Raw genomic sequence first — 12763 nt, forward strand, 5'->3', positions numbered from 1 at the left:
AAATTGTGGACTTTAAAATTCATATCCCTGAACTTAACAAAATCATGGTTGCTTTTTGAAGTGCTGGAGATGGAATCTGGGGTCTTGTGCCTGCCAGTGCTTTGTCACTGAGTTATACCTCCAGCTACGCATAGTTGTAAGAAATAAATATACAGGGTAGCGTCTTGAAGAATATTTTCATGTGCAGATTTGACAGAAGACAAGCCACCACTGGAACTTTTCTTTGAATGAAAAAGAGCTTCTGAGCTTCTGAGGAGAGTTATGGTGACAGTGGTCTGCCTTGAAGTTTACTTGACTCCTCTGATCACTTCCCCTTGTATTCTGTCTACATACAATGATTTATGTGAGTGGGATTAGAGTCAGACTGAACTGCCAAGTTCCATGAGTTCTGTGGATTTCACTTTTGGAGAGATTTTGAACCATGCTTTAGCCCTCTCTTTTGGACACTTGTTTTGAGAAGTCTTCCAAATCCTATCAAAATAAATGTATTTATAGAACCATGACCACTATTAAAAATGTTAACTATAATTTCCCTCCACTAACATTGTGTCTATTTTTGAGCTACTGTGTTTAATAAGCAATGAATATAGCTGATGATTTTTATCAGTCCCCTTTGGCACCTCCAACTTCATGTTTAAAACATAACTCTTGATCTTAACCCAAGCCCACCCCTAATAATCTTTCTCAATTCAGCTACTGATGACATCTTCCTTCCAGTTGCAGGGCCAGAAATCCTAGTGTCAGTCCTGAGTTTTCTCTTTTGTTCACACTCCTTATCCAATCTATGAGAAAAGTATGCAGAATTGATCTTCTACATTCACCTGGCTTTGAAACACTGCCCATGCCTGCTCTATTTTCCCTCACTGGTCTCACAATGCATGCTACAAACCATTGCCCTTTCTCAGTGCAGTGAACAGATGAATCCTGTCCACAGGCCATCAGTCTCTGTGACTGCTCGTATCCCAGCAGCCTAAGCCTCGCCTCTCCTCACCTGTACTGGTCCTCTCTGTGTTCATCCAGGCCAGGTCCCATAACCCCTTCTAACCTTCCTAATTTGCTCCCTTAGCAGCTCAGCTGGCCGCTGTTGTGTCTCCTGCAGCCCACAATACACGTCCTCAGACTACTAATGGCAGCTTACATGCCAGGTGCTTAGGGAGGCGTTCTTTGTCATCATGCCCAAAAGTCCCAATTCTATGTTCTTTCTATCTCCATCCTATAATCTGTATGTTCCAAAAATACAAGAATGTGTGTTTTTCTAAAAATTATATTGACAGTATCTCAAATTTAGAGGGACTCCACAATCAGCTTCTGAATATGTGATAAACCCAAATTGAAAATCCTTGGTTATATTTAACACAGGTCATTATATTGGACTTTGGAGTACTATAGAAACTTGTTTTACTAAAATATAGGTAAGTATAGAGTTTGATTTTGGGGAGAAGGATGGGTCATATTTCTTTTTCATCACAATGTTAATTTAAAAAGACTAACTAAAAAAAATCATATTTCAGATATAAACACACTGTTTAGGCCAGGTACCCATGGCTCACGCCTATAATCCTAGCTACTTAGCAGGCTGAGATCTGAGGATGGCTGTTTAAGCCAGCTCTGGCATGAAAGTCTGTGAAACTCTTACCTCTAGTTAACCACCAGAAAACCGGAAGTGATGCTGTGGCCCAAGTGGTAGAGCGCTAGCCTTGAGCCAAGGAGCTCAAGGACAGCGCCCAGGCCCAGAATTCAAGCCCCATGACCTTAAAAAAAAGTTTATATATTGATTTTAAGTGTGTTTGCTATTGTATTTCAACTCCCAGCTCTCATCATTCTCACAATTTTATTTTCCAGAAAAGAGGCCCAGTTAGATGAAGAAGGACAGTTTCTTGTCAGAATAATATATGATGATTCCAAAACTTATGATTTGGTTGCTGCTGCAAGTAAAGTCCTCAGTAAGTTGGATGCCACTTTCCTTCTTTGTCTCAGTTACATAGAGTAGCTCAAAGAATGTATCCTTCAAGATCAAGTGTAAAGAAATACAAGTTGTGAACTGCACATGCATACAATGTTAGGACAAAGTATGCTGAGTCCCATGCTTTATTTCACAAGATCGTTAGAGAATGGAAAATATAAAGAGGGCTTTCTTTCCTTCTCTACAAAGCAATCCACTAGGAAGGAATAACAATATGGATGCTAACTTCAGTTATGGTGTCAATAATGTAGTAGTCACCCAAGTGTATTTGGCTCTCATAAGTTGTGCCAACCATTGGCAAAGACAAAGCCAAAAGTCCTTTCTCAGAGAGAGTTTATAACAGAAGAAGGCAATTCTCAGGAAAAAGAATAGTTAGTTTCTCTCCAAGTATCATCTGTAATCTTCATATTTCTAAGTTTATCCTGGTTTACACTTCATGTAGAATAGAATCAATCTGATTAGCTTCATTTAGTGGAATAAAAGAATTAGATAGTAAGTGGTTAACAATGCAAAGCAAAATAGATAGCTTCATTAGTAATCATAATTTGACACAAAGATGAGACAAAGTTTGAACATTTGTAAACCTGAAAAACAGGGTGGTTAGAAGTGGAGTTTAAAAGGGATATCATACAAATTTTTAATCTAATGATAAATTAAGATGACTTTTTTGGAGAATGACTTTGTATCATCAAAGTCTTTTGAAAACTATGTTCCAACATTGAAGGAAGTTTTCCAAAAAAAACCATTAGATTATTTTCATTTAGATTCACATATAAAGATTTTTTTGTAGTGTTTGAGTTACTTATGCAAAGGTAAAAATAGTAACAATGCAAAAGTAAAATATTTCAGTAATGTTACTCCTTTGAACAACTTCTTGCAGACTAACAAAATGAATAGCAGGAAGCTGCAACTTTAGTTGGGGGAGGGAAGGATGAATGGAAGAGGAGTGGATTAATGGGGAAAGGAAAAATGGAGGAATGCAGTAATCATATTTAATGTTTATATCTAAAAATGAAACTAGGAAAACTGAGGGGATAAAGAAGTTGGAAAAGATCGGGAGAATAATGAAAGGGATGATATTGATCAAACTGTATTATACTTATGTTGAATTTTAACTCCTTAGTACAACTACTTAAAGGCAATAAAATTATAATGAAAAGGGAAAAAAACAATCAATAAGAGAAGTTGCTTTTTATAAACTGTTGCACCCATATGTTGAATAAGATAATATTTATAACTGAAACTTTTGGAAATAAGAATGACAATACAGAAAAGCAGGATCCTGATATACATACTGCTTCTGCTCACTTGTTAAATATATATATATGTATATATAAATTTATATATTTATTCATGTAAATTTATATATTTATATGAAAGAAATTTTTTTTATTTTTTAAATTTTTTTATGTGAACATACTGTACAGAGGGGTTACAATTACATGGGCAGGATAATGCGTACATTTCTTATCAAGCATTGCAGCCTCCTCCTTTGTATAATTTATATATATGTATATATAAATTTATATATTTATTCATGTAAATTTATATATTTATATGAAAGAAATTTTGCTTCAAAATATTGTTCTGAGTATTCTTGATTATTTAAAACAGCTTCTATAGTAACAAAATTAAGTAGTTACAGATGATGAGAAATAGTTACATTGCTAGTTAAGTACAAAGAGACACCAATAATGTTAAGATATTGTGCTTTCAAATACTGTGTCCCTTGTATTGTACTGGCTAGAGTTTTTGTCTCTTGATCCAAATTCACACTGCACAGAGTCATGGATATTTTAAATCATGGCCTTACCTTCATTCTTCTCATTAACAGCATCTCACTTATTTTATGTGTTTTCCACCTCTCTCCCCCTGCCCCCCCGCCTCAAACCTACAAAACAGATCTCAATGCTGGGGAAATCCTCCAAATGTTTGGGAAGATGTTTTTTGTCTTCTGTCAAGAATCTGGTTATGACACCATCTTGCGTGTCCTGGGATCCAATGTGAGAGAATTTCTGCAGGTGAGTGATTAGAGGTTCTGCAGTTGTGCGTTTTGAAGTTTTTATTTTTTATATTTGTGGTGTTAGGATTTAGACTCAAGATCTCATACTTGGCTTGCATGACTGTTGTTCTTCCACTTGAGGTAGTCCAGCTTTTTATTGGTTATTTTGGAGAGTCTAGTGAAATCTGTAGGATTATTTCAGGCAAATATCCTTTGAATCTCAGATCGCTAAATTATAGGTGTGGCCACACAAACACGCAGCTGAGTTTGTGGTTCCTTTTGTTGTTGTTCTTGTTGTTGTTCTAGTACTGGGGCTTGAAATCAGAACTCAGGGCCTCCAGATCTCACTCTACTTTTGCATTAATGACTGGTACTAAAAACACGTGAGGCAAGCTTCTAGTTTCAACCTTTTGCTGGTTAAGTGGCAGATCTTGTACTGTGATTCTTAGATATCAGCCTTCTGAGTAACTAGGATGATAGGCCTGGGCTACAATAGTGCCACTTGAAATTGTGGTTCTTAAGAATACTTTTATTTAGTTAGCTATACAGAATGCTTAAAAGGAGCCCTAGTGACATATTCACATAAAATCATATTTATTATTCTATTTTAGCACTTTTTTTGGGGGGGGGGCCCGATCGTGGGGCCTGAACTCTGGGCCTGGGCACTGTCCCTCAGCTCTTCAGCTCAAGGCTAGCACTCTACCACTTGAACCACAGCGCCATTTCCAGATTTTTTTCTTTTTTGCTTATGTGGTGCTGGGAAATCGAACCCAGGGCCTCAGGCATGCAAGCCAAGTGCTCTACCACTGAGCCACCTTCCCAGCCTATTTTAGCACTATTATATCATATGTCTTCTTAATTCTTAGCTGCTGACACTAAATATGCAAGTCATATGTTAGTGTTCTTTTAAAATCTCTCAGGGTTGATTATGATCTATTCAACTGCCTTTTTATGATTATGTATTCAAGTGGCATAGTTCTGTGCTTTAAACATATAACATAGTCTTATACTCTGTTTGTAAAGTATTCCTATAACTTAGTCTATTTAAATAGAATTTATGAACTCTTATTTAAACGCTTTAACAGAAAAAAGCACTAATTATGTTCACCTCAAAAAACGTTTGATCACTGATGATATCGCATATTATTTAGATATAAAGAAGGTAGAAAAGTTTATAAAGCTAGTTTCAGGTTTGTTTATTAAAATAAACAAAAACAAAAGCACAAATATTTTTATCCTATACTGTAGTTTTTGTTAAAATTACCTTAAAAGTTGTCATTAGAAGCTGATGTCAGTGGCTCCTGTCTGTTTTCCTAGCTACTCAGAAGGCTGAGATCTCAAGATTGCCATTCAAAGCCAGCCCAGGCAGGAAAGTCATCTCCAATTAACCACCAGAAAAGCCAGAAGTGGAGCTGTGCCTCAAGTGGTGCAGTGCTAGTCTTGAGCACAGAAACTCAGGGACACTGCTCATGCCCTAAGTTCGAGCCCCAGGATTGGCACACACACAAAAAGTGGTTACTACTGCCTGGCAATGGCCACCCTAGCCTGTAATCCTAGCTATTCAGATAGATGATTATTGTGGTTCAAAGCCAGGTTTGCCATTCAAAGCCAGCACAGGCCGGAAAATATCCATAAGATTCTTACCTCCAATAAACCACCTAAGGTCTGGAAGTGAAGCTGTGGCTCAAGTAGTAGAATGCCAGCCTTGAGCAGAAAGAGCTAAGGGACAGTATTCAAACCCTGAGTTCATGCCCCAGTACAGCCATACAGACCACAAACACACACACACACACACACACACACACACACACACACACACACACATGCGTGCACACGCATGCGCACACATACGTATCTGTATCTCTATATATACGTATGTATGCATATATATGTATATATATATATATATTTACACATTAAATGAGAGCGTATTTCTGGAATTACAGTTCTATTTTAAGCTGAGCATTTGTGAGACCCTCCTATTGCACTGTCTTAACACTGAAAATTATGGAGCTGTTTGCAGAGAACATGTCTAAGCTAGCTGCAGAGAGCAGCCAGATCTTGCTGGAAAATGATGTCAGCCCAGTACCAGCTGAACCCAAGCCCAGCGTTGGGGGAATGTAAACTACTTGCAGGCCAGCTGCATTATTTATTTAACAGCCAAAATAAGAACTTTTGTGTTTAATCAAAATGTCTGTTGTTTACACTGGGACATTTTTCTTAGAAACGTAAAACAGTATTCAATCATGTTGGAAACTCGTTTTCAGTTCATGCCAAGGATTTACTAAACTAGTGTCAAAAAAAACACAAAACATTCCTCTTTCTAACGAAGCTGCTACCAGGATGTCCAGAAATTAAAGTGGAATCGGTGGTATTTAAGAAACTGTTTGAATGGATTGAGATGTGATACTTAAAAAATTGTGAGGGAATTTAGATTTGGTGGTAGTCTTAAATTGTTTTATTTTACTGTTGATTTGCATACATCAGCATACAATTGTAATAATTCCATAATAAATAATTAAATACCCATCCTATTTTAGTTTTTGGTTGTTTGTGGGGCTTTAACTCAGGGCCTGGGGGCTGTCCCTAAGCTTTTGTGCTCAAGGCACAACTCTACAACTTGAGCCAAAGCTCCACTTCCAGTTTTCTGGTGGTTAGTTGGAGTTAAGAGTCTCATGGACCTTCCTGCCCAGGTGGGAATCCTGATCCTCATATTTCAGCCTCCTGAGTAGCTAACATTACAGGCACGAGCCACCAGCACACAGCTCCTCTCCTGTTTTTTTTTTTTTTTCTGATATTGACCATTGTCACATTCTCAATGTCATTGCTCTCAAAGACCCAGAATGAAACAGTTTTAGGAAGTTTTCCACTTGTGCTTATTGTGACCACCTATCTGAACTATTAGCAGGGAGACCTATAGCAGTCACAGATGTTACTTACTCTGAGCTCTGCATCTGTGTCCTCCAAAGATCCACGAAATACAACAGTTACCAGATTCCTACCACAGAGCAAAAAAGACTACCAAATAGCTCTTATCCAATTTTACATTAAAATTTAACAAATATATCTTTAAATTCCATTTGAGCTTTAAATGATAACAATGAGGAAAATACGAATCTAGACCACGACAGAGTTTTTAGGATGTAGAGGGATGGATTAACTTGTATAGCACTTGGTCAGGAGCTGAAAAACCCAGGTGAGAGTGAGAAACCCTGAGTTTAAGCCCTAGTACCAGCATATACACACACCAACTTATCAACATTATCTACTTTTGATTTTTTTCTTGTTAATATCATGAAAAATCCAGTATGTTAAAAATGTTTTTCTTAAAAATAGATCTTTTTGTTATGATTAGGCTAAGACAACAACATTTAAGCAGTCGTTTTTCTATTTAAGTAACTGTACAATAAACCAATTGATTTTTTCATACATTGTTTTAAAATCCTAGCACACACACAAAAACTTCTCATGCATTAATCAAACATTCTTCACTGAACACTTCAACCATTGAGTAGAGAGTAAGGTGAACTGGCCTTCATTGTGAAGACATTTTAAAAGCTTTTATATTTTTTCCACTCCCTAGTTTTAATCAATCATAAGAACCTTTAGCTGTATTTACTAAATACTAGATTTGGAGAACTCAGTCATTTGTGTTTTATGTTTCTCCCACACATCCTTGGGAAGTCATCTGGAAATTAAATAAGTCTTCCGCCTTGTTTTCCTTACATCTCCGGTCTCTTATCCATCCTAGAACGCTAGTGATTCATCTGAAATATAAACACATCTCACCATAGCATTTTCTTGCTTACACTTTTGATTGGTTTTTCATTTGTGGTTGGAAATATTAAACATTTACAGCAATGGAATCTACTTTTATCCTCTGTTCATCCCACCTCTTCTCTCTGATTTTAGCCACTCTTAACCACTTTTTAGAACTTTGTCTCTGTCTTGATTCCCCTATCTTCTCTCTTAAAAAAAAATAGAACTCTGGGACTGGGAAGGTGGCTCAGTGGTAGAGCGCTTGCCTTGCATGCATGAGGCCCTGGGTTCAATTCCTCAGCACCACCTAAGCAAAAAGAAAAAATTCGGAAGTGGCATTGTGGCTCAAGTGGTAGAGTGCTAGCCTTGAACTGAAGAGCTGAGGGACAGTGCCCAGGCCCAGAGTTCAGGCCCCATGACCGTACCCCTCCCCCTCAAAAAAAATAGAACTCTTTATTGTTATTGTTGTTAAGAAATTGTTCAGATGGGTTGCTATTCAGCATGTCAATTTGAGGACCATGCAACTTGATCTATGTCACTCTTTCTAGCATCATCCCTCCCTCTGTTCGAACTGCACTCATCCCCTCAAGTTGTCTGCACATGTACACTGCATATTTTGACTAATAGGAGAACTCCTTGACGAGACAAATCTGAAGGAACCTCAGTGCATACAGCAGATGAAAGTCAGGGCTGCTCGATTTGGGGCTTGTGACTAAGACACCACTTCACAGCACAAGGCTCTTTGCACCGAGCTCCAAAACCCCTGCCTCCACCAAAACCCAACAACTCCCACCTCATCCTCACTGCCCTGACACATCGTCCTACTGCTGTTCTTCAATGTCATTAGGAATAGTCAGTATAAATATCTGGACCACTATCCCTAGTCTCTGAAATCTGAACACCTTCAAGTCAGCTCTAGAGAGCCTGCTTAAAATCTGATCTTATGCAGCTGGAGTGAGACTCCAGAAGTCTGTTGTGAAGTACACTTGCTTCACTCTTTTGTACATACTCTATTGCTCTGTCTGGAACATCCTCTGGCTCCTTCTCACCTCCCTACATCCAGTTCACCTACAGGTCAAATTGGTTCTACCAAGACACCTCTCCTCTCTCCAATCTCCATCCAAGTGAATTGGGAGCTTAGTCTTTCTCCTGCTTTCAGAGAACTGTTTTCCCACCCACAGTAGTTCTCATGTCACATTATCATTTCCTGTTTGTTTGACTGGAATGTAAACTTGAAGAAGACATGCATAATCCCTTACTGGCTATATCTCCACAGATTGTGTCTAGATGAGTGACCATCTTTCTAAAGAAGGAATTCATAATTCATTATTGGAACGAACATAGAAAGAAAACACCAGTAGAAAACAAACTCAGGAGGAGTTATTTTATTATGGATGATCCGTATGAACTCTGATACAACTTTGGAGATGAAGCATAAACTGAAATAGAAGTTTAATACAAAATAGATCAGTCTCTTTTCCACCTGGTAAAGGTTAATCACTGTTCATTAGTCCATTTTCAAGGTACATGTCTTGAGTCTGTGATAATTTTTTGTTCTAAAATTTCTACTAGTTCGGAGTAAGCAACACATAACTTTGTGAAAACAGCCTGGAAGACTATTTGATCATGTCTCACACCCATGGCTCACACCTATCCTACTAGCTACAGAGGAGGCAATACATATCCCTTACTGTAATTTCGTATCCAAAATTCAAGGAAATCATATGAGCCAGACATCAGTGGGGGGGCTCATGCCTGTAATTCTAACTATCATGAGGCTGAGATCTATTTAAACCAAGCCTGGGCAGAAAAGTCCGTGAGATGCTTACTTCCAATTAAACAGAAAACAGCCAGAAGCAGATATATGGCTCTTGTTGAAAAGTGTCAGCCTTGAGTGACAAATTCAAGAATGCAGAACTCTAAGTTCAAGCCACAATATTGGCACCAAACAAGTAAAAAATTAAACAAAGAACAATGTAGGTAGTGTCTGTAGTTTATTTCCAAAAAAGTACTTTTTGTTCCCACTGACTATCATTTGCTTAGTTAATTTAAATAAGTGATATTAGCATGTCTTTTCTTTTTGGAAGATTTTGCTTCTTATACAAAATTTATGACCATGATTATATAATTTCTCTTTTACCTTTAAATTATTTTTTTTCATTTTGCCTATTTTAAACCAGAAAGTAGCCCCAAATCCAGTTGGATACAGCAGTAAAACCTAAGAAACATAAAACATATGAAACTTTCTACAAACATTTTTCTGTGTAGAAATTTGGATCTGATTTTTCTAGTATTTTCTGTTAAGCTATCCATTGATAGGCTATTGGCAAAAAATGCATAATTGAAAAATGATTTATCTGAATACGGTAAAGAAATTTTTTTCTGATGGCTGGATTTTACATATATTATCTACATATATTGGTTTTAAACACCAAATTTACAGTAAGATTTTCTTTTTTGATTTACTTTAAATATTTTTATTACCTTTATAATCTTTAATTAGTTGTACAAAGGAGCTGCCATTGGACAAAGCAGTTTATGAGTACAATTCATTTTGATTAATATCACCCCTTTCAACATTGTCACCCATCCTTCCCAACCTACCACTTCCCTACATTACTTAAATTTTGTAGAATATACATTGATATTTTTATTGATTTCCCTCCATTTATATATTTGTTTTTAAATCAACATTGAAATATGTGGTTTCATGCTTAGCCTATGTAAATTTCTACCTAGTCTTTTAGTATATTAATTAAACCACTGTAGAATACAGACAGGATTTATAAATTCCAGGAGAAAGTACTTGAAGGGATGAAGGCTCAATGGATGGCATTTCCACCACAGTTCATGCTCCTGACTACTTCTAGTGGCAAGTAATGTTCTCTGAAGATTGCTGCAACAATATCTGCAGCTCATATGCATTCTATAACATGGCTTTGCCTGAACCTGTCATGAGATGTAATTCCCCTCGCCTGGTTGAGCTTTGAGCAAAGACCCAACTATAACTCAGAGACATTGAGTGACTCATCTAAGAAAACTAGTCTACTGTAGCTAATCATCAATCCCAGCTTCTCTGTGAGTTCAAGTCCATGAAGAACTTCCATAGGTAGCCAAGCAACCCACAGAATTGTCAATGATAATAATAAATTATTGTTGTGAGCAATTATAGTTTTGACATCATCTAGTATAGAGCAATGGATAATTGGAATAATAAGATTCTTTTTTTACCTTTATGTCTATGATAGTATATGTGTTCATACTTATACAGTAAGTCAAGAGCTTTTATAAAATCCTAAGGATAGCACAATATAGGATCTCTGGGAATGAGATCCAAGTTAGTACAGCAAGACTACCCACCCATTTTCAGTGGCATTACATTATGACATTCTTATTCTTTATCAGCACAAGAATTTTAGAGGCAAATGAAGTTAAAATAAACATCAAAGGCTGTCACATTGACTATTGATAAATAAATAAGCAAAATGCAAGTTTAGAAAACAACCAGTAGGAATTAAATTATGAGCTCATTGAAATATATAAAGATCTCATTTGAATATTGCACTACTTTTACATTATTTGCTGGAACCACTAGCATAAGCAGTTGATCCTGGTGTGGTAATTTCCTTTATTCACCCAGTTCACATAACTTCATATATGTTCCTCAACTAGTGTTTGTGTTCAATTTGCAATGAGACTTTCTTCAATTCCTGTTGTCTCTAGATTTTTGGCTTATAAGCTACAATTGTACTTTGGCCAGCCTACCAGCAGCAAAGGATTGATGAGTTATCTAATTCTTAAATGTTTGTGCTAAGAGTTATTTTGGGAAATATGAGGATTTTCCTGAACAGCTGTAAAATTCTAATACTTCCTTAAATTATTTATGTTTCTTTGAAAAGAATGTACAATTCCCTTTATTTTTAACTCTGGAATTTCAAAAGAAACATTTTTCTCAGCATCCTAAATGACAATTTCTACAACCTACATTTTTTTAAAATTTACATATGAGGTTTAGTTTTACTTTTTAAGATATTGTGAAGAATGATAAATATTTTAATACTGGATGATTCATCTATTTGAATAACTAGTATATGGTATCAAAATTTCAAAAAATATGGATTGTCAAATGTGGCATTATATGGTAATTATATGTGAGGGATCTTTCTTATTTTATAGTACTAGGGATGGTACACTTAACTTTCTCATTCAGCTGGTTACCATTTGAGAATTGCCTCCAGTCCAGCCTTTTGCCAGCTATTTTGAAGATGGAGTCTCCAGAACTTTCTGCTCTCTCTGATCTCAAATGGAAATTTTCTGAATCTTAGCCTTCTAAGGATTACAGGTGTGAGACATGATGGGCTCTTGGATGAGGGATCATTATTTATTTATTTTTAACTTGCGTTTAAAACCCAAGAATTTGTTAAGATTTTTTCAGAGATATAATTCTTTGACTTATTTCCTTTTTTCTTTTGGTTAAAATATTTCTCTTGAAGCTGAGCACTAGTGGCTCACACCTATAATCCTAGCTACTCAGAAGGCTGAAATATGAAGATTGGGAATCAAAGCCACCGTGGGAAAGAAATTATGTGAGACACTTATCTACAATTAAGCACCATAAAAGCGAGAAGTAGGGCTATGACTCAAGTGGTAGAGTGTTAACCTTCACCAAAGAAAGCTCAGGGACACACTCAGGTCCTGAGTTCAAGCCCCTGGACCAGCAAATACATACAAAAAATTCCTCTTGAGAAGATTATATAACTATATATAGATGGACAACTGTTCCTATTTAAATAATTTTCAGGGCTCTGATGTATTTTTTTTCATATAGGGCTTTCTTTTTTTATGTTTTTAATGACTCTGAACATTTCATTTGGAAAGTATTTATATCTTAGGGAATAGCTCCCAGAAGCAAAGACAGAAAGCATAACTTACTTGCTCTGATTTTATACCTTATGTTTGTTTTCTGCTTTGTATTATCTAGGATTGAGGTCACTATGTTTTCAGTCATCAAATTCTAAAATGACTTCTTAGAAAACTTC

The 12763-nt window shown here is 36.5% G+C and overlaps 1 protein-coding gene across 1 annotated transcript in view; it reads left to right on the forward strand.

Annotated features, from left to right (window-relative positions):
• Gucy1b3 (guanylate cyclase 1, soluble, beta 3) overlaps window positions 1-12763 on the forward strand; it is a 51196-nt gene that overhangs the window by 15706 nt on the left and 22727 nt on the right. The window contains exons 3-4 of the mRNA XM_013029857.1: window positions 1843-1943; window positions 3866-3984. Coding sequence (XP_012885311.1) covers window positions 1843-1943; window positions 3866-3984 — 220 coding nt within the window. The remainder of the gene's footprint in view (window positions 1-1842; window positions 1944-3865; window positions 3985-12763) is intronic.

Source organism: Dipodomys ordii, unplaced genomic scaffold (assembly GCF_000151885.1).
Source record: "Dipodomys ordii isolate 6190 unplaced genomic scaffold, Dord_2.0 Scaffold123, whole genome shotgun sequence".
NCBI classification, from domain to species: Eukaryota; Metazoa; Chordata; class Mammalia; order Rodentia; family Heteromyidae; genus Dipodomys; species Dipodomys ordii.